The sequence below is a fragment of the Leishmania mexicana genome, chromosome 17 (genome assembly GCF_000234665.1).
Source record: "Leishmania mexicana MHOM/GT/2001/U1103 complete genome, chromosome 17".
Taxonomy (NCBI): domain Eukaryota; phylum Euglenozoa; class Kinetoplastea; order Trypanosomatida; family Trypanosomatidae; genus Leishmania; species Leishmania mexicana.
The window spans coordinates 369,868-393,863 of record NC_018321.1 but is presented as its reverse complement, the minus strand read 5'-3'; the positions used below and the strand labels follow the sequence as shown (position 1 = coordinate 393,863).

The following is a 23,996-nucleotide window of genomic DNA, read 5'->3' as shown; positions in this document are numbered from 1 at the left end:
AGAAAAAAAGAAAAATAAACCCTTCGACCAGTGGAAGGTGAACAAGAGCCAGCGGTTGAGCGTTTGTTACCCCTTTCGCCCTCCTCCCTCCCTCTCACACATCTCTCAACACATATCCCTCCCTTTTGTAAACGCAACGACAGACGACACACAGACAGGCAGGGAAAGAGGCCGGTGGCGCGTCTGTGCAACGTAACGAACGACAACAGGCACACCGCAGCAACACGTAAAAGGGGGCAAAAGACGACATACACCATTTTATTTTTGGGTCTCGTTTTCTTTTCCTCGTCTTCCGTGTTGTGTGCGTGTGCGCGTTGTTGTTGTTGTTGCTGTTGTTGTTGTTTTCGAGGGGTCTCTCTCTCTCTCTCTTCGCTTACACATTACACACAAGCCCCTGACGCTCTCCCTCTGTGCCTTGAGCAGTAGCGCGGCGGAGAGTACCCGTGTGCCATCGCTGCACTGCTTCGACTCGCTCACTCGGCATACGCTCATAAGTGTGTGTGTGTGTGTGTCTACCGGCACAAGCGTACCCTCGACTCTCGCCCCGTTCTTCTTGTTCTCTCACTCCCTCCCTTTTCCCTTGCCTGTGTCCCATTAACAGCCACAATAGGAAAGGAGTGTGCGGCAGCACCTCAACAAGAAAGTAAGAGCGGGATAAGTAGGAGCCTCCGCACATACATACACACGCACGGGCCGACACGGGCCGACACGTCTGGCTGCCTCTGTGCATGGGGGCGTGTACACTCCCAACAACCTCCGTCGCTGGCTGTCCCCCACCGCCCCATTTTTCCTCGTCGCAAGCAAGTTCGTATACACCTATACGTTGTCACACACACACACACTCCCTCCTCCTCTCCTTCAGGTGTGAGCTGCGTCGTCTCTGTTCCTCCTTGCTCTTTCGAAACGACAGCCCACATACACACAGGTATATACATATATACCCACACCTCTTGTACTCTGTCTCTCGCTTTCTGGGTGCCCTCTCCTTTTTTTCCTCTTCATCCTTTCGCTAGTGAGGGCTGGTGTGTGTGTGTGTGTGTGTGTGTACCAGTGCCTTCCCCCTCCTCCTCTCTCGTTTACCATTGCTACTACTACTACTACTACTACTACTACTACCACTGCCGCAACCATTACTACTGCATCTTTTAGTCTCGTTTTTCTTTTTTGCCCCTCCCCCTCCCCCCACCACCTCTCTCTCTCTCTCTCCCTACGCTTTTTGTTTGCTCACTGCGCTTGCCTTCCCTCTCCTTCCCTCCTCTCCCTGCCTGTGCGTGTGCCCGTCTGTGTGTTTCCTGTATGTATCTTCTTTGAACTGTTCGCTCTCGTCGGCGTTGGTGTTTCGCCTTGTCCATTGCTTCTTGGTCTCGCCTTTCTTTTTTTTCTTCTTCGTTCTTGGGGGTAGGGGCTCCTGAAAAGGCTGCGTCAAAACCCTCGGCTTGACTCGAGCTCCGCTTCCTCGCCCTCCATCTCTCCCATTTCACCGGCGCCTCCACTTTATGCCTTTCTATTCTCGCTCGCTCGCTCGCGAAACGCTTTCAGCCTCGTCGGTATTCCCCACCCACCCACCCCCCCTCACAACAACACACACATAACAAAGGCCAAAGCCTCAAACACACATCCCTCGTCGGTGTTTGGCAAAGGTCCTCCTTTTTCGTCTGTGTGTGTGTGTGCACAGCGCACTACACCTCTCTCTCCTCCTCCGACTTCCCCATCCCCCCCCCTCTCACCACCGCCACCATCACCCTCGGCCGACTATAAACGAATACAGACATACGCCCGCACAGACAGGCACGCATCGCTTGTCCGCCTGTCTGTGAGTGCGTGTGTGTGTACAGAAAGACGTGGAGCAGCAGTTGAACCACGAAAAAAGAAAACTGAAGAGCGCTAGCGATGGACGGCGTTGATGCGGCGCTGCACCGCAGCAGTGCCGGGCAACCCTCCTCGCCAATCGAGTTCAACGCCGACAGCGTGTACGCACGTCACTTCACTGGAAGCGCAAGCATGAATGGCAGCGGCAACCTTAGTGCCAATGTGTCGCGGCTGATGACCTCGCCGCGGCCCCCTGCACCTCCTCATGCGACAGCATCTTCGATGGCCGCCGTTGAGGAGCCCACGCTGCACGACGCAGCCGACGCACATGCCGGGATAAACCCAGGTATTGCGCCAGAGGAAGGGGAACTAGATCAGTTCGATATTGTTCTTCAGCAGGACGCGGCCGCTAGCAGTGGTAATGCACAAGTGCCCTTCCGGAACCGCAGCCCGTCCAACACCGGAACACACTCGCCATCTGGGGCCACCCCACCTTTGGCTGTCGGCGGCTACGCAGCCAGCACCGGCAGCAGCGGTCTTGTTGTCTCCTCGACCGCCCACTACAGTGGTGCGGCGGGAAGCAATCAGCGCTGCAGTCCTAGTGTCCTGTTCCAGGGCGCCGCGAGGCGCCTGCCTTCTGTGGCTGGCGCGTGCCAAGCATCCGCCATCACCCAAGATAGAGACCAATGTGCTCGACTCATCCACCAGATGGCGTCGGCGTGCCGCGGCGAGCTGCACTTGCACGGGTACAGCGGCAGTGCTGGCGGCAGCACCACGTCCGTAGCCTCTCCCGGCGGAGATCCGCGAGCGACAAGCTCGCCAGCTGCACAGCAGTCCTCCACCGCATCCGTCGCGGCTGTTGTTTCCGGGCTGGATCCGCACATCTTTGAAGAGGAGCTGAGCCTGCTCACTGGCATCATACTGGAGGCAAACATGGCCCACAACCCGCAGTGGCAACCTCAGTTTGCACACCGCAGTAACCATCATGCCAGCAGCAACAGCAACGGTGGCTACGTCTCTCCACCACATGGCATGCTGAGAGCCTCGCCGCGCAGCGGTGGTGGCGGAGCCCAATCCCTAGCAACAGCTTCAGCGGCGGCAACAGTGCCCACGGCAGCAAGTCTGTTCGGCGCAAGTGCCGGCGTGGCTGCCCGCTCCCACTCACGTGGATCTCCTGCCGGCGGTGTACCCGGGATACATCTCGCGTCGAACTACTTGACGAGCGTCACGGCCAGCAACATCAACAACGACGGCCGCTCAACGATCGACACCGAGGTGAGCGACTCGCTGTGCCGCATCTCCCATCTCGGCGGGGGCGGCGGCTCGAACTACCACATGTACATGATGGAGCATGGTGTCCGCCCCATGAACCCCTGTCAAGGCGCCGCTCCGTTGTCGGGTGCCACGGGCGGAAGCGTTCGGAGCATCTCCCACCTGCAACAGCATCAGCAGGCATGGACGGCCCTCATACACGATAGTGTGAGCAATCCAGGTCACCTCGATCGTGCTGCGATCGCCAGTCTTACTGGTCAAGCCTCCCGGCGGCCGAGTGGCAGCGCAGCACGTAGCACCAGCGCCACTGTCAAACACCCTCGTGCGGTGAAGCCAGAGGTGAGCAGCGACGGCGGCCGCATACGTGGCCCGCGCAGTCGCACAGGCAAGAACGTGGCACCCAGCAACCACTCCGCCTTCTCCGAGTGCTCCGGCGGCGAAACACGCAGCTGCCGTTCCACCCTCACTGGCGCGCACCGCGTGCTCTCCTCCTCGGCGAACGCAACTACCAACACATCCTTGTCCAGCAGCGTCTTCCACCAGATCCAGGTAGACCACGGGATGTCCATGAACGGTGGTAACGGCCGCACCAACAACGCATAAAAAGGGCTAGCGTGCGTGCCTCTCCCCGTGTCCCCCTGTCTACCCGCCTCTCCACCGCACCACGCCCACTAGCACGTGCGCGCACACATGCACACACACGTCCGTCTTATACACCGTGGAAGAGGAGACGGCGAAAGAGAGAGGGCGGAGCGATGGGTGGTGGCGAATATGAGGCGCTAGATGGTAATAAAAAAGGTAGGGCGAAGGCGCAAACGCCGCTATCCACCACAGCAGAGAGACAGAGGAAGAGTGGGGCACAAGTGAAGTGCAGAAGAGAAGTTCGAGGGTAGCGACGACGGAGCGGTAGCCTGTACGACATGTGTGTCTGCCGCGGAGGAGAAGGATGGATGGGCAACGGCCCAAGGGAGGAGAGAGCATGAAAAGACGAAGTACGTCCCCCCCCCCCACACACACGCACATCTTTTTCAGTTCGTTACGATCGTGGATGTGTTCTTTCGCGAACACTCGGCGTCTGGGTGTGTGTGTGTGTGTGTGTGTGTGTGTGTGTGTGTGTGTGTGTGTGTGTGTGTGACTGAGCGGAAGCGGGCAGTGGAAGAGGGTTAACGTGCGACTCTGTGTGCGAGCTGGAGAGGGGGAGATGGGGGACGGAATGCTTCAAGCTCTGCTTCTGTTGACGTTGTTTATTCTTTGTTGTTGTTGCCTTCCCGTGCGTATTGTTGCTGCGCCTGCGTGTATGAGGTCGCTCAGCCCAACATCACCCCCCTCCCCCCCGTCCCCCTTTCGCTCCCCCACTCGCTCGTCGCCTCTTTTTCCCCTCTCCCATGGGAGCGCTCTTGTCCGGTGTCTTGGTCTTTCTTCACTCTTTCACCCCTCTCCTCCCCCTTTTCCCATCTTCCTCAGCTCTCCCAGTACGATACACCCATTTCCCCCCCCCCTCCCCCTTTTCGGTGCGCTGACTCACTCCCCTCCCCTCCCCTCCTCTCTCTCCTAAGCAGGCACTCGCTATCTTTCTCGTCCGGTCTCCCTCGCTCCTTCCCTCTCTGACACGCATGCACAGCGAAGATGTCTGTCGTGTGTGTGTGTGTGTGTGTGTGCTGGAGGAGAGCGAGAGGGCAGAAGGAGAGCAAAGAAATGAACGGCAAGGTGGATGTTGACAGAGAGGTGGAGAACATTTTGTTTAAGGTGCTTCAGCGGAGCGGATGGAGCCCCCAGCCATGGTCGGGCTGGCGAAGGGAGAGGGGGAGGGGGAGGGGCTTGGCTGGTAGATATGGCCGGAAGGTTGAGCTATAGACTGTAGTTGTAGAAGAGGCGATAAGAGCGCACAAGACGTTTCTCCCCTTGTGCGCGCGTCTGCATGAGTGTGCGTGTGTGTGCCCCTGCGCTGTGTGTGCAAGCCACCTGTTCTCGTCCTCGGCCATGTCCTCCTCCTCTTCCCTTTTTGCTGTATGGTCGTACCGGTGTGCATGCTCGTCTTTTATACTTGCTTCACACTGTAGCACCCATCTGCGCATGTGCTCAGGTGTGCGTGTCTCTGTTCGTGTGGTGAGTCCGAGGGGAAGAGAGCAACCTGCTGCGTAGCGTCCTTCCCCTCTTTTTTTCTTTCTTCTGCGCTTCTCCCCGAACAGTGTTGCGCCGGTGGAGTGGGGTGGAGTGGGGTGTGGGAGGGGGTTGCCACGGCGATGGCACCGACCCCTCCCCTCCCTCCGCTCGCACCCTTGATGAGGTGCGGACGCACTCTCCCGGCTTGTGTCTTTGGTGAATTGGGTGCTTTGCACGCTCTTTTGTGTTGTTCTTGCTCTCTTGATGTTCGGAAATCATGTTCGCCGTTCATCGGCTTCCGTTTTGTTTTTCGTCTTTCATCACCGCCACCATCATCGCCTTCTCTGCGACTCACCCCTCCTCTCCTGCCCCTTCCTTCTCATTCTGCATGGCCTTTGGTTGCGTGTGTGTGGGAGGAGGGGGGGACCGGATGTCTCCACAGACACACACACACACACACACCTCCCTCCTCCTGTCCTTCTCTTTTTCCCTTTTACCGTTTCTCGGTGGATGTATGTGTCTGTGAACCCCCTGCCTTTGTGGCTAACGCGTGCAGCCGACTTGCACATACGTCTCGACTTGTCCCACATGCAAGGAACGGCAACGGAGAGAGACACAAACGCGCGCACGCACACGAACGCTCCTGAATGTGTAAGTGTGGGGTGTATGTATACATATTATAAGCTGGTACGCGTGCGAACACCAGAAAAGGTACAAGGGGCGAAGAGGGAGGGAGAGAGAGAAGGGGGAAAGCGGGCATACGTAGTGCACAGCAGAAGAGAAAACGTTCCCTATAGACACACACATGCATACATACCCATACACCACATATACGCACCTACGCGGGTGCGTCGTGACCTCATTCGGTTCTTTGCCAAGACGTCAAAAACCGAAAAAGAAGGCCCCAGAGACGGAGACGTGAAAAGGCGTCGTTTGTTTGTCTCCCTTTTGCCACCCCCCTCCTCTCCTCTCCTCTCCTCTCCTCTGTGTGTGCGTGGCTGTTACCAACTTCGCTTCTCTCTCTCCTCCCCCTTCCCCCGTCGGCAAAGTAGGGGGAGGGTAGTCTGCTCGTTCTTCGTGATTTCCTTGCTTGTCTGTCTGCCTCTCTTCATCTGGATCTCTTCTGGTATGCGTCTGTGTGCGTGTGTGTGTGTGTGTCTTTTACCTTCCGATGTTTCTTTATCTCCGCTTTCCCGACCTCCCACACCCCCGTCCCCACCCCCTTCCTCACGACCACCTTCACCTCCACCCACACACATACACACACCACCACGATATCTACTCCCTCTCTCCTCCCCCCTTTGGTCTTATGCAGCGCCTCATGTCTGTCTGTACATGTATGTGTTATTGAACCCCGCGCAACAGAGGGGAGACGTCTTTCTTTTGTTGTTGTTGTGCTGTCGTTTGTAGTGTGCCCTCGTCTGTTTACATATATATATGTGGGTGTGGGTGAGTGTGTACGGACCGCCCACCCACCCACTCCTCCTCCTCCCCCCTCCGCTCCTCTCTCACCCGCCGCGTCTTTTGCTGTTGCGGCTTTGGCCTCCGTACTTCTGCCCTGATGTCAATTCGACCTCCGCGTGTCTCCCCTCGCCCTCGTCATCGCTGGCACTGGTATGCTTCTGCTGTGTGGTGTGTGTGGTGTGGGGTATCTTTTCGTCCTTCCGCCGTCCTCTCCCCCTCCTGTTCTGCTCGACCCACGCGCCTCCTCCTTCCCCCTCCCCCGCCCCCTCGTCCTTTTAACGGCCACCCCACCTCCATCACAGTCGGCACAACACGCACGCACACTCTCGGCTCGCTACTCTCCATCACTCTGTTTTTTTGTGTGCTTTTCTCCGTTGCCCCACCCCTCTCCCCCTTCTCCTTTCCTTTTCGGTTCCTCTTGTCTCACTCACCCCCCCACCCCCGCTCTCGCTCTCTCAAGCCCCTCCCTCCCCCCACACATCCCTGTGAGCCCTTCTCCCCCCGTTGTTCTACTCTTTAGCCTGTGTGTGTGTGTGTGTGTGTGTGTGTGTGTGCGGAGGCCTTTTTCCTGTGTGCTCCCCCTTCTCGTGTCTTCCTCTCCGATGAGCGTGGCACTCGTCCTGTTGATGAGTACGTCGTTGTCGCTATGGTGTTCCTGTTTATGATGAACTATTCACCTGAAGTGTCTTGCCGGTCTTCCTTCCCCCTCTCCCCCTCCCCTCCCCGCCTCTCCTCACGCCCCCGTCTCCCTCCCCCCTCCCCTCAGCTGCCGCTGTGTGGCGGTGACGTCCTGGTGGGCAACTGCTTCGGTGTTTTTTTTTGTTCCTTTCTGTGTATGTAGAGTGGTGGATGCGGCGGGGGGGCGACTCTCTTCTTTGGCGTGCGTTGGTCCTTTTTGGTTCTTTCCCTGTTCCATCTACGTGTGTTTGTCTTCGGTCACTGTTGCCGGTGTGTGCCGGTGTGTGTGCGTGTGTGCGTGCGTGTTTGGACCCTTCTCTTCCGATTTCTCTTTTTCCAATGCTGTGTTCGCCTCTTCTCTGATGAGCAACAAAACACCTTGGTGGCCTCCTTTATGGCGTCGCGGTGCGCTTGTGCACTACATCCCTGTGCACGTGTGTGTACGCGTGTAGCTTGCCCCTCAAGCTCAGCTGGTGCGCTGACTTGGGCGGACTGTGTGAAGATTGCCTATGCAGCCTTTGCGTGGCGGCTAGCAGCCTCTTTCACCTTCCCCCCCCCCTCCTCCTCCTCCTCCTCCCTCGCCCATTCTCTCCTCCGGGCCCCTGACGACGTGTGCGGCGTGATCTGACTTTTGGTGATGGGTGCTGCCTGAGAGGACGTCGTGAAGCGCGGACCGCGGAAGCTGGACGGAGAAAAGGAGAGGGAGAGAGGGAGAAGCAGCGGCTGCGCTTGCGGACAAGCAAGCGCCAAGGCACATTCTTTGCTCACTGTCTGTGCTACAAAAGGCGCACGAGCGATAGTTCTAGGCCCTCACTAATCTTCCACGCACAGACACACACCCCTGGGACCCAACTGCCCCTCCTTGCTTCTATTGGCGTTGCTCGCGTGTGGCTGTGTGCGTGCGCACCACACCAAAGCATAAGTCCGCAGACACATATTTTCTCACCATACCGTCATACATGCATAGTTGCGTATCTCTCGTCTTCTCTATCCCGCACACCTGCTCTCTACACAAGCTAAGGAGGAAAGCGGCGTGTCCAGCGCACATACAAAACCTCAGCGTGCACACGAAGGGGTCTCCAGTGGCATCGCCCGCCACTGCCACCGCTGCCCCCAATCGCCAACACGTTTGCATCCAGAGCGGTGACCATGTCCGCTCTAGCTAAGAAGATGATGGAGAAGTACGGGTGGAAGGAAGGCGAGGGACTTGGCAAGGAGCGCTCCGGCATTAAGTCTTACGTGAAGGTGACTCGCCGCGACCCTCACACCGCCACCGGCCTCGGCCACGCCGCTGACCCTGCGCAGGGCGGCAGCTTGGCTTCGACACACGCCGTCGAACTCGACGCCATCTACGGCCAGCTCCACAAAGAGACGAGGAAGCGACAGCGGCAGTCGAACAAGGCGCGCGTAGACCAAGGCAATAACTCTGAAGATGAAGTGGACCATGGGGCCGAGTTGAGTGACGTGAGCTCCACCGGCAGCGGTGCGAGCAGCAGTAGCAGCGCGGACAGCAAGTCCGAAGGAAAGTTGGCAGTCGCGGTTCGTGCCGCACTGAAGCGGCAGCGCCGCGCATCGTCGTCTCCATCCTCGAACTGTGACAACGACGGTGATGATCGTACCGACAGCAAGCGGTCGAAGGGCGAGTACATAGGCGATGTCACTCGCATGTCCGACAAGGAGCTCTTCCAGCGCTGCGGTGGGGTACGCCTCGGCCGTGCAGGTCGCCATCGCCTCTTTGATGGGAAGCTGAAGCGCATACAGGACTCCAGCTAAGCAGAGAGAAAGGGGGCGAGCAGGCGAAAGCCTTTTCCGCTCAAGCCCATCCGCGGCGGCTAGGCAGTGTCATGCGTGTCTCTGGAAATGGGGGCGTGCATGAAGCGGAAGTGAAGTACGCACGACCGCCTCCTCCACCGTGGCTGTTCTCCCCCTTCCCCCTCCTCGCTCCCGCCCCAATGATCCCCACGAGGTAACGCAACCGCTTTTCTTGGTCTTGTTCTAACTCGACTAATCGGCCTCCTGTCGCCCGTGCGCTTATGTGTGGGAAGGACGTGGGTATGAGCCACGGAATGGCAACGCACGCGTCACATGCACTAGCGTACGTGCTGCACAGCCCGTCCCCAGTCCTCCCTCCCTCCCCCGCCTCGCCTCGCCTCGCCATCGCGCTGGCACCCGCTCTCTCGTCTCTATCCTGTCTGCGCCCTTGAGCATCCCTCACTCAGTTCGCAGGACCGGAGGGACACGCAGGGTGCACATGCCACACCCTTGGCGAGTACTGCTGTGGATACGGGCACGCCATTCTGCCCCCCCCCCGACCTCCTACAGCGTTGCTCAGGCAGTTCACGCTGCCAGGGCAAACGGAAAAGGAGGCGGAGGGGAGGCGCTGCTCCTTCCACATACAACGTACATGCTTCGTTCTCTTTCACGCCCATCGACACACGGTCTCTCCCTCTCTGTCTCACCCACACACACACACACACACACACCCATGTGCCACAACGCCTTTTGCTGTGGTGGTGGTGGTGGTGGTGGTGGTCGACTCACTTCTTTTTCTCTCACCAGTACACGCGTGCACATGTGGAACAGAACTGTGTGCCGGCGCTGGCTAGCGCGCTCGCCGCTTTCCCTTCGCGGAACCGCCAGTGCGGGTGGTGAGGATAAGCAGACCTCGAACGCTTGTGGCAGTGCCTCCCTGGCGCGAGGAGCGGTGAGCGCATCTCATCTTGCAACGGAGGGAACTCGCACGAGTGCGACACCTCCTGCGTCTCCAGCGGTGGCTTCGCCAGCGCCGTCAACTCTCTCGACCCTCACGCACGCTATCGATCAGCTTCGCGAGTTCACACGGCGCACCCAGCACACGTTACGCACACAGGAAGAAACGATCCGGTTGATGCAGCAGGAGCTGTTGCTCTTGACACGGCGTGTGGCGCAGCTGGAGAGCACCGCGGACGGCTTGCACGGGAAGCTCAACGAGGTGCACCGTTCTATAGGAGAAGTGGTGCTGGGCCAGCGAAACACCGACATGCTCGTGCAGCAGATGGAACGGCGACATCTCGCCGGGCCTGCCGGCACACACGCAGCGACAGGCAGTGGTACCGGAGAGGGTGTTGCTCAATCAACGACGGCGCCTCTCTCCGATGCATGCGCCTCGCCGTCTGCAAGCCATGACGGTGGTGCCTCCCTTGCAGCTGCGACACACGCGGCTACAACAGTCGCGCCTGGCGCTTTTCCGTCAAGCGCACAACTAGCGGAGCAGGTAGCCACTCTGCAAGCTCGGCTAGATCAGCTCACCACCAACATCTTCGCCGCCGATCGCCTTGGCGCCATCGTCGATCGCATGGCAGCATCCGGAATCGACACGGAAAAAGTCGTAGCAAGTGTTCTGCCTGCAGAAACCCCATCGAGTCGTTCTAGTCTGCTCCAGCAGCTGCAGCGGCGGTACGCGCTCGGCACCTTCACCGATGCAGCCGGCGTCACTCGCCTTTCCAGCCAGGTCGTTCGGGTGCACAACGTACCTCTGAACATGGGTGCCATGGAGGTGCGAGAGCTTTGTGTTCAGCATGTCTGCAAGGGGAAGAACGCCGATGAGCTGGTGAGCTGCATGGTGCACCGCCGCGCCAACAGTATACCTGCCGTAGCAGCAGTGGCCGGCCACGCATGCCACCCGGTGCCGGAAGTCGTGGACTCGCCCACCGACGCGGCACCTCCTCGATACTTGTCAAGAAAGGCGGCGTCCAAGCCTTCTTCCCCGTCCCTTGCCTCCGCAGACGCCGCCGCGCTGGGTGATCTTCCTCGCGGTGACACAGTGGCTGCAATCCGCCCAAACACGAAGACGCTTGAGGTGGTGTTCACCTCAGCCGCCGCCGCGGTGCGGGCCCTGCAGGTGCTGAACGGGATGTACCTGCGTCCGACGTTACATGAAACACCTCTGCCACTGGTCGTTGAGCCGGTGGTGTCGGCGGATGTGCTGGCAGCGCTGAAGGCGTGGGAAGACGAAGCTGCCACAGCCTCGCAACACCTCACAAAGTAGGAGAGGAGAGTTCTAAGCATCCCTTTTCCCCTCACCGTCCCCCTCTGGCGCTGAGGCAGAGGCAACCGTGCGTGGGCCTGGTGGCGCGACACGATAGTCAAGTCCACCTCGGTCGGCCGATCAACTGAACGGCTTGTGCGGTTACCTTATGCTTCTTGCTAACCACAGTGGTGTGCATGTTTGATGCGGCATACGGTGTGTATGGTGTTCGATGTCTGCCGCAGCCTTTCTCTCTCTGTGTCTGTCTCGTGTCTCTCCCAGAGAACGCTGTGACATGCACCCATTAAATGCGGCGGTGACTTGACACGCCCGAAAGAACGAAAACACAAAGCGCGTCCCTCCCTCCCTCCCTCCCTCCCACACACTCTCGCGTGAAGAAGGGGGTAGTGAGAGGTGCAGGTTGCCATCCCGGGCGTCCACCTCCGTCCAGGGAGCGGCCCATCTGAAAAAAGGACGAGAAGAGGGCGCGAGAGCAATGCGACGTAGATGACGCTGAGGTGTCTTTTGCCGACGAATACGCCGGCACGCACACAGACAGTGTACGTAAGCGCCTACGGGAGCATTCAGTGGTGTCTCGGGTCTGTGTTTGAGGGGGTGAGGGGGAGGGGTGCCCGCCTGCCGCCGCCGCCACTCTCCTCCCCCTCCCGCCCCGTCCTCTCCCTTTCCTGCTCCGCACTCCTCTCTGTCACACACACACACACACACACATCACTCTCCACCTCATTTCGGGCATCCCCTTTCTCTATGGCATGTTCTCCCCACCCCCACACACGACCATGCACGTGTGCGCATGCCCCACCACCACACGCTGTTGCTCATGTGCCCCAACACGTGGACATGAACAACGAATAATAATAATGGCAATGGCAGTAGTGTATCTGCCTCGCACACGCACACACGTACAGACATATACATAGCACCCCTCTTGCTGAGAAGCCTCCACCCCCGCATCAGCCATTATTGTTGTTGCCAGACTCGTCATTTCTCTTGTCGCTCTTGCCATCACATAGACGTGCGCAAAAGACGCACTGGTCTGGCCGTCAGCGCCTGCACACGCGCCCCACGCTGAGTCGCTCAGGGCACCCTTACGCGGTGCTGCGTTGCCCACCCCTGTCTCTCTCACTCCCTCTCCGTTTGGGTGCGTACGCGCGCGTTGCGTTCTTTTTTCTTCTCTCGTGGCTGTGCAAGAGAGGCGGGTGTGTGTCGTAGTGGTGGTGGTGGTGGGTGATGATGAGAGGCTGCCTTCGTTCATCTCTCCCTCCCTCCTGCTCCGTGATCTATCCCCGACTACTACTTCTCCCCCACCCCTTGTACGCAGACGCGCTCTCACACGCCCGATAACCGACGTCGTAGTGCACCCTCAAGCACACACGCACAGACGCACACATCCTTCCTCTTCCCTTACACACACACACACACAATTCCCCCCTCTGCATTCTCGATGGGCAAGAAAGACCAGGCCGCCGCGGCGGAGAACATTAAGGTGCTCGTCCGATGCCGTCCGTTTAGCGAGAAGGAGAGCGCGATGGGTCACAAGAGCTGCGTCGACCTTGACATGGCGCAGAACACCGTGACCGTGAAGAGCATCATTGGCGAGCCCGATCGCTGGACCTTTGACGCGGTGATCAACAACAGCTTCTCCCAGGAGGACATCTTCACCCAGTTCATTATGCCACTAACGGAGTCCGTGCTCAGCGGCTTCAACGCGACAGTATTCGCCTACGGCCAGTCCGGCTCTGGTAAGACACACACGATGACGGGTGTGATGGGCAACAGCACGCTGGAGGGTGTGATCCCCCGCTGCGTCATGCACATTTTCGACTCCGTGCAGAAGATGAAAAACGAATCACCGAGCACGACCGTCAGCATGTATGTGTCCTTCATGGAGTTGTACAATGGTAAGGTGCGCGACCTGCTAGCGAAGCAGCAGGTGTCATTGGACATCCGCGAAAACAAGGACCACACTTTTTTTGTGAAAGGTGCCGTTGTGGCGCAGGTCAAGTTCCCGGAGGATGTTATTCGGCACCTGGAGGAGGGCACAGACCGTCGCCGCGTCGCGTCCACGGAGCTGAACGCCGACAGCAGCCGCTCGCACTCCGTTTTCTCCCTCATTCTGGAGTGCACCGAGACCCTCGAAGACGGCAGCACCCGCGCCGTGTCGAGCAAGCTGAACCTGGTGGATCTTGCCGGCTCGGAGCGCCAGGGCAAGACAGGCGCCTCGGGTGACACGCTGAAGGAGGGGTGTAACATCAACCTCTCGTTGAGCGCGCTCGGCACCGTCATCGACACCATTGTCAAGGGCGGCACCCACGTGCCGTTCCGCAGTAGCCCTCTGACGATGCTGCTGAAGGACTCGCTTGGTGGAAACAGCAAGACCGTCATGTTTGCGAACATCAACCCCAGCGAGCGCAACATGTCGGAGACGGTGTCGACGCTGCGCTTTGCCGACCGCGCCAAGCAGATCAAGAACAAGCCGGTCGTGAACATGGACTCGAAGGATCAGAAGATCGCGGAACTGACGGAAATAGTGAAGGAGCTGCGCGAGAAACTGGCCAAGTACGAGACCCAGGGCACGGCTGGGCTGGAGGAGGAGGTGGTGCAGCTTCAAGAGAAGATAGGTCAACTGGAAGTGCAGCTGGACAACGCCACGAAGAGCCGTGAAGCGGATTTGGTCGACTACGAGATGTCGAAGGCCACTCTTGCAGCCGAGCGGCAGACCTTTAACACCCGCCTCCTTTCCATGGAAGACGAAATTGCCCAACTGCAGAATCAGCTGCAGATCTCGGAGAGCGGCGGGGCGGCCATGCAGTCCCAGCTGAACGACGTCTGGACGCAGTGCTACAACTACTTCCTGACACCGACGGAGAAGGCGGCGCAGAGTCTGGAGCAGCTGCAGGTCACTCTGACACTCGAGGAGGTACTGCGAAACGCCAAGAAGAAGGTCGAAGGAGGCGGTGAGTCGTCCCTGAAGAAGATCCAGTCGCTGACGGCGGACCTCAAGGTGTCACAGGCAGAGCACAGGGCAACCAAGAAGGAGCTTAAGACCAGCAAGGCGCAGCTGGAGCGGCACCTGGCGGAGTTGAAGGAGGAGCTGGCCGAGTGGAAGAGAGCCTCGGTCGCACCCGGCAACAGCATCGGCGATGGTCAAGCTGCGGTGGGAATGGGGCAGCAGCAGGACTACACAATGCAGGAGAAGCTGCTGGCAGCGATTAAGCTCGACGACAAGGGCGCGGCAGCGATCAAGCTTTTACGTGAGGAAAACGAGAAGCTGCGACACCAGCTGATGCCGGCAACCTCTCCTCTGCCTGACTCGACCGCTGCGCTGGCCGCACCCCAGCAAAACTCGGCCTCCATCTCAAAGAACGCGACGGCGGACTCAGCGGTGCTGCTGGAGCTGCAGTCGTCCACAAGTGCGGCGGCTCAGAAAGCCGCAGCCATTAGCAGCCTCCAGGCGGAGCTTGAGGAGGCGAAGGCCAAGGTGGAGCACGTGACTGCTTCTCGCGAGTCTCTCTACGCGGAGCTGGAGGCTCAACGCACGGAGCTCACCAACTTGGAGTCCACCGTGGCGCAGCACGACCGGCAGCTCGCCGAAATGCAGCAGGAGTACGAGGTGAAACTGGCAGCTGCCACTCGCTCAGAGGACGAGGTGGCGCGGCTGGAAGCCCGCCTGCGCGAGCGCTCTGACCAACTAGAGCAGATGCGCACATTGCTGGAGAAGCAGAAGGCCATCATCATAAAGAACAATGAGAAGGCGGAGTATTTCCAGATCTCTCTACGGGAAAAGACGGAGGCCCTCGTGGTGCTGGAACAGCAGTTCCGCGAGCAGCTGGAGAACAAGGATGCGCAGATGCAGCAGCTCATCAATAAGCGCGTCGCCGAGTTTTCTGAGCAGCGAAGCGCTGAACTGAATGAAAAGTCGCTCCGTCAGAAGAAGCTGAAGAAGAAGCTCCATAAGCTGCAGGAGGAACTGAGCAAGTGGGAAGAGCGGTTCGACATGAAGGTGTGCGAGTGCGAGGACCTCCGCAAAGCTCTGGAGGAGAAGAAGGTGGAGCAGATGCGCCTGCTGCGCCGCATCGAGCTCTCCGATGACGAGGCCGAGGCCTTGGAGCAGAAGGAGCAGATCCAGAACGCCCTCGAGCGCGCAAAGCAGGAGCGCCGTCGCAAGGACGACCTCTTCGCCATGGGTGAGGTGCGCAGCGCCAAGTCCGTTGTGCGGCGTGGCACGACAGACCCCTCAGACGACGCCGAGTACCCGTAACAAGACCGGGACGCATACACGCATTCATATGCAGCGGTTGCTCCTCCTCTCCGCCCCCCCCCCTCTCTGCCTCAGATCCCTCCATCTCCCCTTGCAACTCCATATGATGCTCCCTACTTCTCGTGTGTGTGGCTCCTCCCCCTTTGCCCCCCTCCCTCTCTTCCCCATCCCCGCGTAATCTCGCCGATCAGACCTCTTCCCTTTTCCTTTATGCGTCTGTGTGTGCGCGCGTGTGTATTATCCCCACTCACACACACACACACTACCACCACCCCTCCACCCCTCTCACTATGTTCCCGAATCTCTGCATGGGCGCGTGCGCGTGCTGGGCTGAGCGCTTCTGCTTGTCCTTCTCCTTTTCTCGTCTCCAGTACAGCTTCATGCCCATGTGGGCGGCATGCGCGTGTTTGCGCGTGCGTCAAGGTTTTCTTCTTCTCTGGCTTTGAGCGCAGAGGCCTCTGTGCTTTTTCTGTCTTCTCTCCCCACCCCCACACCTCCCACACCGTTTCGCCTTAGCATGAATCTCTTACTCATGTATACAGAGATGCGCACGCACATCTGTGCTGCGCCGCCGCGTGTGAGGAAGAGAGGGAAACGGCCGTGTGACGTATGTCTCGCGTTGTCTGTGGACGATGGTGGGGGAGGGCCTCTTTTTTCTTTTCCTTTTCTTTTTCTACTTACCGTTGGTCCCCTTCCACCAACGCGCCGAGGCACACGCCATTCGGAGAAAGCGATACCATATGTATATATATGTATATGTGTGTATATATATGTATATATGTGTATACATGTATATATGCATAACGCCTGCTTCGACTGCCATACTCCTCCGTCACTCCTCACCGTTCTTTTTTTTTTCCTTTTTTTTCGGTTTCGCTCCTGTTTTCTTACATCCGTTGAGAGGTGTGGGGGTGGGGAGGCTCGAGTCACCGCGAGGGGGAGGGGGAGGGGGCACGCATCGGGAGGACGTCACACCTACGAAGCAGAAAGAAAAAAAACACATAAGAAACTTTACAGGAAAGCCTCCCCTCTGTCTCTCTCTCTCTCCATGCAGCCTTGTCTTGTTGCTGTTCTGTTCCTTCGTTGTTTTTTCTTTTGATTATTCCGCTGGAACCGTCGGTGAGGGTCGGGGGAGGGGGAGGGGGGAAAACGATTGGGGAGTCGACGCACACACGCCGATACGCATAGCCCTCTGTGACTCTCTCTCGCTTTACTTTCTTACAGCTCGTTGTTGGTCGATCTGCGCCGTCTATGTGCGTGAGCGCAAGAAAACAAGGGGATGGTGTGACACACTGAGATGTGACCACTTCTTTGTGTGGCTCTTTGTAGAAGTGTGTGTGTGTGTGTGTGGTGCGTGTGTTTCACCCCAGGGCCTCCCTCTCCTCTGCCGTGCCTGTGGGTGTGTATAATGGATGTACCTCAACCCCGAGCGGGTCTCCTCGCTTCTCTCCCCACCCCTCTGTGCATAAGTCTCTTACCACCACCACCAGCAGCAGCAGCAGTGCCTCACCTCTCCCTCCACACCCCCGCGTTTTCTCTCTTCTTGTGTTTTCCCTGCTTTTTTGATTTTCCCCCTTTTCACCAATGTACCACTCTGCCTGTGCCTGAGCCTGTGTGTGTGTGTGTGTCTCTGCGCTAGTTATCCGCTCCTGCCCCCTTCCCCTCTCTCCTCCCTTGATATCTCTCTCTCTTCTACACTGACGTCTCCCCTCCTACTGCCAGCTGCTACCACCACCCGACATCCACACACCTTTTGTGTTCTGTGACGGGGGAACTGAATGTCCCCCTTTTCCCAGCACCATCGTGTTGATGGGATGTATCACGTGTCATGGCGGGGGTTGATATACCGCTTGCAGGGGGGAGGAGACGGCGTGGAACGAGGAAGTCGGGGGCGTGACGGATGTGGGAATGTCGTGGAGTGTGCAGACCTCTCATCAGCCCAGCGTGAGTTGCGTGCCAATAGAAAAAAAGAAATTGATGGTTGATGCCGCTGTTGACCTTGAACTTGTTCTCTTCTTTCGCCCCCTGGCGAAGATAATGAAGAGCGAACGGGATGCGCAGGAGGAGAGCGCCAAAGGTAGAGACGTATAGAAGGGCAGGAAATTTATTATGCTGTCAGCGGATGGCACACACACACACACACACACACCACCGCCTCTCCCCATCTCTGCACCTATTTCTCTCTCTCCTGTCCCCGCCTTCGCCGCACACCGTCATTTCACCCCACCCCCACCCCCTCCCGTGTTTTCGCATCCTCCTCGATGTTTGGTTGCTGCCATCGCGGTGGTTGCTCTTCCTCTCATGTGGCTCTGTGTTTGATTTCTCCCGCGCCATTGTTTCCTTTCATATGTATAGACACTGTATGTGTATATCGTTTTTTTTTTGGAGGGGGGAGGAGGCGGGGGAGCGAGAATGATCGACGCTCCCGTTTCTGTTGCTTGTTGCGGACTTCTCTTTTTTTCGCTTCCTCTTCCTCTCCCCCTTCTACATGTGACCTGCTTGCCTGCACGTGCATGTAAGACTCTGTCCGCGTCTGTGTGTGTGTGTGTGTGTGTTGGCGCGCCTTGTTCGCTGTGGGTGGAGAATCCTGCTGCTGTTCTCCCCACCGCATCCTCCTCCTCCCCTTTCTCCCCATCCCCCTCGGCGTTGTGCATTTTGTAATGTTGTCTTGTGTTTTTCTCGCCCCACCGTTGCGCGGAAAAGCGTGGGTGGGTACGTGGGCGGCGCGTCGAATGAATAGACGGAACGTAACGTTGCCGTTACCACCAACACCACCACCCCCACCCCCTGTCGCATCCTCACCGCCTTCACCTCTTCCATACATGTTTGCTCTATTGGTTTAATTTCATGTCTCCGCTTTCTCTCCTCAATTCCTGGACAAGGAGGGACGGGGAGAAGTCGGGGAGAGAGGGAGGGATGGCGATACAATGGACGCACGTGTGCACACCACTCTCACTCGCACTCTCGCTTTGTATGTGTCTGTGTGCTCATGCGTCGTCCACCGATGTGCTGCATCACCACAAGGTCGGCAAATCAAAAAAAAGCACGTGCAGAAAAGGTAAGGAGGGATTCGAGGCGACTTCACCATGATGATGTGGTATGGTCAAAAGGCGCGACCGCTGCTGCCGCGCTCACGGATTCGCTGAGAACAAAAGATGGCGTGCAAGGTGAGTCGAGACACCTTGTGAGGGAGCACAGGATTGGTAGCGGCTCGACTTCACGAGATGCAGACAAACGGAGGGGCGCACCTACCCTCATCCCGATCTCGTGCTCGTGCTCCTCCTCTCGCTCTTACTCTCTGCACTTGTTGCTCACGCCTCGTTCCACGTGACTGCTGATGGTGGAAAAAGCGGCGCTCACATCGCTGCCCATAAGGGGGAGGGGGGTCATTCCTCCTCCCCTCTCTCCCTGCAGTTTGTGTCCAGCCCCTCCCTTCCCCTGGCGCATGCGTGTGTGCGTGTGGTACCACAACTGCTGTCCCGTCATCATCGTCGCTGCCGCTTTTACATTCTCCTTCTCCCTCTTTCTCCGCTCGTTTTCTTTGCGCTTCTTCGTGTGGGTCCTCCTCCGTCCTGTGAGTACACCTCTGGCCCACAGCCACCTTCGATGAAGCACGCCTTAGCCTTTCCTCACACACACACACGCCTGTGACTGTCCGTCATTCCTCAGAAGCGAATTGTAGAGCACACACGCACAAGCCGGGAAGGCATACAAGCACATTGCACAAGAGCAGTCCGCACAACCCACTGTCACATATCTCGCACGGAAGGCCCATTGCCGAGTCATCGAAACGACGAGCATAAGGGCAGAAGAAAATGGTTGTGGCGGCCGTCTTCACCATCAAGCTGCGCGACGGCGAGGCGGAGCAGAAGTTCCTCGACGCCTTCGCCCCGCTGTATCAGCACTCCGTTCGCAATGAGCCAGGCACTCTCACCTACGAGCTGCATCAGGTCTTCGAGAATGGCCAGCCGGTGCCGCTACAGTACCTCGTACTGGAGCGCTACAACAGCATGCGCGACTTTGAAGACACTCACCTGAAGAGCGCGCCCCTCCAGAACCTCTTTAAAGTCGTAGCCGGGATCGCCGTTGAGGAACAGAAGCTAACGGTGTACAGCAGCGTCGCGTCGCAGCCGGCAATGGACAGCAGGCCACAGGTGTGGTCTGACAAGGACGTGGACGACCCGCTGCTGCAGAAGGGTGTGCTGGTTTTCGCCGGTTCGCGCAGCGGCAGCAAGCCCGCGTACACGCAGGAGGCCAAGGCTCTCGCCAAGTACATTGTCGAAGAGGCGAAGCAGCCTGTCGTCTACGGCGGTGGCACAGTCGGTATTATGGGTGCGTTGGCGAAGGAGGCGCAGGCACTGAATGGCAAGATCATCTCCATCATCCCCAACGCCCTGTCGGAGCGCGAGGTATCGGGGGCGATGATTGGCGACCGCATCTACACAGCAGCTACCATGTCGGAGCGGAAGAGCATCATGTTTGCCCACTCCAACACGGTGGTCGCGCTGCCAGGCGGCGTCGGCACCTTTGATGAGCTGCTGGAGGTGATCACGCTGTTCCAGCTCAACGCCTATCGGCCCAAGATCGGCATTGTGAATGTCGACGGCTTTTTCGACCCTTTCGTTGCGCTTTTGAGGCACCTCATTGCCGAGGGCTTCGTGGAGGAGAAGGTCTTCGACTTTCTGGTGATCAAGCCAACCGCGGTCGAGGTCATGGAAGCGCTCAAGTCCTTTGTGCCGCCGCCGAGCCCGTTTTCCACGCTGATCTGGACAAGTCGGCCCTAGGTGCCGAGGACCACAACGGCACGCCCTTGTCGGAGTGTGGGGTGTGCGAGGGCATCGCTTTGTTGTGGGGTGCTGAGGCGCGGCCAGACGGTAACGGCCCTCTTCGTGAGTACGGTGCGTTTTTTGTCCCTCCTCCCTTCTCCATCGTACCTCCGCCCTTTTATTCCCAACGGATGCGTGCCGCGGATCGTGGGATGCGAGCGAGCGGGCGGGTGCTGCGTGCGTTTGGCCCTCCCCCCCCCCAGCTCACCCGGCTTGTACCCCACCCACTCCCACCCGCCCTTCGTCCAGCACCCCACAGTCCGTCCGGCGTTCACCCCCCCAGCACCTCTGTTTCTCCTATCTTAAAAAGACCGTATCGTCGCGCACATAAATGTCGCTACACCGACGACCGACTTCGTTGCCCGGGGCATTACCTGTGTGAGCCCTAACGATCTCTCGCGTGTACGGATGGTTCTGGATCTGTGTGTGTGTATGTGTGCTTGCCAGTCTCCGAAGGGGACTGCCGCCCGCAGCCAAAAGGACGGGAAGAAGGGCATCAAGCACAACGAGAGATAGAGACCGCCTACTCACGCCCCTTTCCTGGGCTGCATGTCTCCGCCTCGGCACCGCACTTCCATGTCTCCTCGCCTCCCTCCTCGCCTCTGCCTACCCCACACCCGGGGCCCTTCTCTCTTCGTCCTCGCACAAGCACGCGTACCGTCTTCGTTGTGTGTATACATATAGATATAGATATATATATATATATATCTATACACACACGTCCCACCGACTCCTCCGTTCTTCTTCCTCCTTTGCGCCTCTCTTGGCTGGAAATGGCGGCCCTGGGCAGTCTTCCCACCCTCCCTGAGGGACTCACCTACGATGACGTTCTACTCATCCCGCAGCGCAGCCCTGTGCGCTCTCGCAAGGCCGTCAACACAAACACACGCCTCAGCCGCAACATTCACCTCAAGATTCCCATCGTCGCCAGCAACATGGACACCGTGTGCGAGGACAAGACGGCCGTGACGATGGCGCGCGAAGGCGGCATTGGCATCCTGCACCGCTTCTGTAGCATTGAGGAACAGTGCGCGATGGTGCGCAAGGTGAAGCGCGCCCAGTCCTTCCTGATTGAAGAACCGCGCATGATCCTGCCGTCGGCGACGAAGGCAGAGGCTCTCGAGGAGCTGAACTGGTCCGGCCGAAAGGGCGGTGTCAGCTGCCTAATGGTGGTGGACGACTTCACCAGCCGCCGCCTGTGCGGGGTGCTCAGCAAGAGCGACCTTGTCTTTGCAACCGACTCCGCCCTCGTCGAAACCCTCATGACCCCGGTGAGCCGAATGGTCGTCTCGACCAACACCGCCATCACCCTGGAGGAGGCTCGCGAGGTCATGCGCGTGAAGCGGACCAACAACATTCCGCTGCTGGGTCCCAAAGGAGAGCTGCTCTACCTCATCACTCAGTCGGACATTTTGAAGCTGACTGGCAACCGCAACGCCACCCTTGACTCGCGTGGCCGCCTCGTTGTCGGCGCCGCCATCGGCGTGAAGAAAGAGGATCACAAGCGTGCTGCCGCCCTAGTGGACGCCGGCGTGGACGTGCTCGTCGTGGATATCGCGCACGGCCACAGCGACCTCTGCATCGACATGGTGAAAGCACTCAAGGCGAGCCCGCTCACCAGCAAGGTCGACATCATCGCCGGCAACATCGCCACGGCGGAGGGCGCGCAGGACCTCATCGACGCGGGAGCAGATGGCTTGAAGATTGGTGTGGGTCCGGGCAGCATCTGCATTACCCGGCTCGTGGCCGGCTCCGGCGTGCCGCAGCTGTCTGCTGTGATGGACTGTGCTCGCGTGGCGAAGAAGCATGGTGTGCCGTGCATCGCCGACGGTGGCGTCAAGACTGCCGGGGACATCTGCAAGGCGATTGCTGCGGGCGCGGACACGGTGATGTTGGGCAACATGCTGGCGGGCACAGACGAGGCTCCAGGCCGCGTTCTTGTAAAGGACGGCAAGAAGGTGAAGATCATTCGCGGCATGGCTGGCTTTGGCGCGAACGTCAGCAAGGCGGAGCGCGAAAAACGCGTTGACGAGGACGTCTTTAATGATCTCGTGCCGGAGGGTGTCGAGGGCAGCGTGCCGTGCAAGGGCCCCCTCGCACCAATTTTAAAGCAACTTGTCGGTGGCCTGCGCTCCGGCATCTCGTACTGCGGCTCCCACAGCATTGCGGATATGCAGCAGCGCGCAAGGTTTGTGCGCATGTCGGGTGCCGGTTTGCGGGAGAGCGGCAGCCACGATATCTCGAAGCTGTAAGGGGCCCTATGGCACTGCCTACATAAATACAGAGAGAGACACGCATAAACGTCATAAGTGAGCATTCATGCTCTTTGCGGACTTGGTCTAGCGCTGCTTCTCTGAATGGGCCGGTTGGGGGAGGGGGGTATCGGAAGTTCACCGCGCGCAGTTGACGCCCTGCAGTGCCTCCTCCCTCTCCTTCCCTGCTTTTGCCCTCTTCCCTCTCCCCCCCCCCCTCCGCTGGTCAAGTGTCTTTTGCACAGGTATCGTTGTGTGTGTGTGTGTGTGTGTTGTAGTGTGACTCGGTGTTCTCCTTCTGTTGATGCGATCCAGACGGAAAAGTCGGAGGAACGACCTGCCATTTCTTTTCCATTCGAGTTCATGTCTCTGCCACTTAACACGAGGTCCAACCGCGCTCTCGAGCACCGGGCCCTGTCACAGCCCCCCCCCCCTCGCATCGCGTGGCGCGAAGCAGCCCTAGACACACGCCGGTACAGCACTGTGTCGACTCAGCCATCGGAGTACGACCTCTGCACCAGACTCCACACACCCGCCTCGCAGTGCCGCCTCACAGCCGCTCCCATTGTGCTGGTCGCCGCGTGGTGCGTCTTCCGCGGTGGCGCAGGCTCCCACCACCAGTGGACAGCGAGGGCGTGGTGACAGATGTCTTCGAGCCACGCTGAAACTCTCCCCATCATGTGGATGGCGCAGGCGTGCTATGCCCGTGTATATGTCTACGCACAGGCCGAGTGTAATGTGTGGTGGTGGTGGTAGCAGGAGGGAGGGTTGGGGGACGTGGGGTGCTGACACAGGCGCCAGAGAGAAAAAGGGCCACGCATGCGGGCGCACACACACACACAGGCACACACGTGTATCGCATGCTTTCCTTGATATGGCCTTCATTTTTTTGTTGTTTCTTCTGCCTCGGCTCTCCTTATCTTCTCTACCCATCTGGACATGCACATATCATGATAAAGGCATGCTTGGGGGAGGGGGGATGGGAAGGGGTGCAACAGAATGCTGACACCCCACCTATCGTTCGCTCGCTGACTCTCGGCACCCACGCGTCTGATCTCCTGCTCGACGCCGCCACGCGAGCGGGCACGAGTCGCTGCGGAAAGCATATTGAATAATTTCCTTTATGTACGCCATGCACTCACGCCCGCACGCATTCCTCGGGACACGGCGGTGCGACGGCATCGGGGGGACGATGGGGCCGCTCCCCCGATGCCCGGTGGCGGCGCGCTCTTTGCTCTGCCCGTGAGTGCTCCTTCTCATTTCCGTTCCGGCTGCGGATGGGCGACGGTGACCGCACGGCCCCTTGT

The 23,996-nt window shown here is 58.8% G+C and overlaps 6 protein-coding genes across 6 annotated transcripts; all 6 read left to right on the top strand.

The window, feature by feature from the left end:
- Positions 1 to 2,043: 2,043 nt before the first annotated feature.
- Positions 2,044 to 3,684, top strand: LMXM_17_0820 (conserved hypothetical protein; the record flags this gene model as incomplete). Its single annotated transcript, XM_003873899.1, has 1 exon — positions 2,044 to 3,684. The coding sequence occupies one exon, from the start codon at positions 2,044 to 2,046 to the stop codon at positions 3,682 to 3,684; it is 1,641 nt and encodes a 546-aa protein (XP_003873948.1).
- A 4,791-nt stretch (positions 3,685 to 8,475) lies between these two features.
- On the top strand, positions 8,476 to 9,099 carry LMXM_17_0815 (conserved hypothetical protein; the record flags this gene model as incomplete). Its single annotated transcript, XM_003873898.1, has 1 exon — positions 8,476 to 9,099. One exon carries the CDS (start codon positions 8,476 to 8,478, stop codon positions 9,097 to 9,099), a length of 624 nt encoding a protein of 207 aa, XP_003873947.1.
- Positions 9,100 to 10,213: 1,114 nt separating this feature from the next.
- LMXM_17_0810 (conserved hypothetical protein) lies at positions 10,214 to 11,353 on the top strand (the record flags this gene model as incomplete). The annotated part of the gene is made up of 1 exon (XM_003873897.1): positions 10,214 to 11,353. The coding sequence occupies one exon, from the start codon at positions 10,214 to 10,216 to the stop codon at positions 11,351 to 11,353; it is 1,140 nt and encodes a 379-aa protein (XP_003873946.1).
- A 1,441-nt stretch (positions 11,354 to 12,794) lies between these two features.
- Positions 12,795 to 15,611, top strand: LMXM_17_0800 (putative OSM3-like kinesin; the record flags this gene model as incomplete). Its single annotated transcript, XM_003873896.1, has 1 exon — positions 12,795 to 15,611. The coding sequence occupies one exon, from the start codon at positions 12,795 to 12,797 to the stop codon at positions 15,609 to 15,611; it is 2,817 nt and encodes a 938-aa protein (XP_003873945.1).
- A 3,815-nt stretch (positions 15,612 to 19,426) lies between these two features.
- On the top strand, positions 19,427 to 20,395 carry LMXM_17_0735 (ysine decarboxylase-like protein; the record flags this gene model as incomplete). The annotated part of the gene is made up of 1 exon (XM_003873895.1): positions 19,427 to 20,395. One exon carries the CDS (start codon positions 19,427 to 19,429, stop codon positions 20,393 to 20,395), a length of 969 nt encoding a protein of 322 aa, XP_003873944.1.
- Positions 20,396 to 21,210: 815 nt separating this feature from the next.
- LMXM_17_0725 (guanosine monophosphate reductase) lies at positions 21,211 to 22,689 on the top strand (the record flags this gene model as incomplete). The annotated part of the gene is made up of 1 exon (XM_003873894.1): positions 21,211 to 22,689. The coding sequence occupies one exon, from the start codon at positions 21,211 to 21,213 to the stop codon at positions 22,687 to 22,689; it is 1,479 nt and encodes a 492-aa protein (XP_003873943.1).
- Positions 22,690 to 23,996: the final 1,307 nt, after the last annotated feature.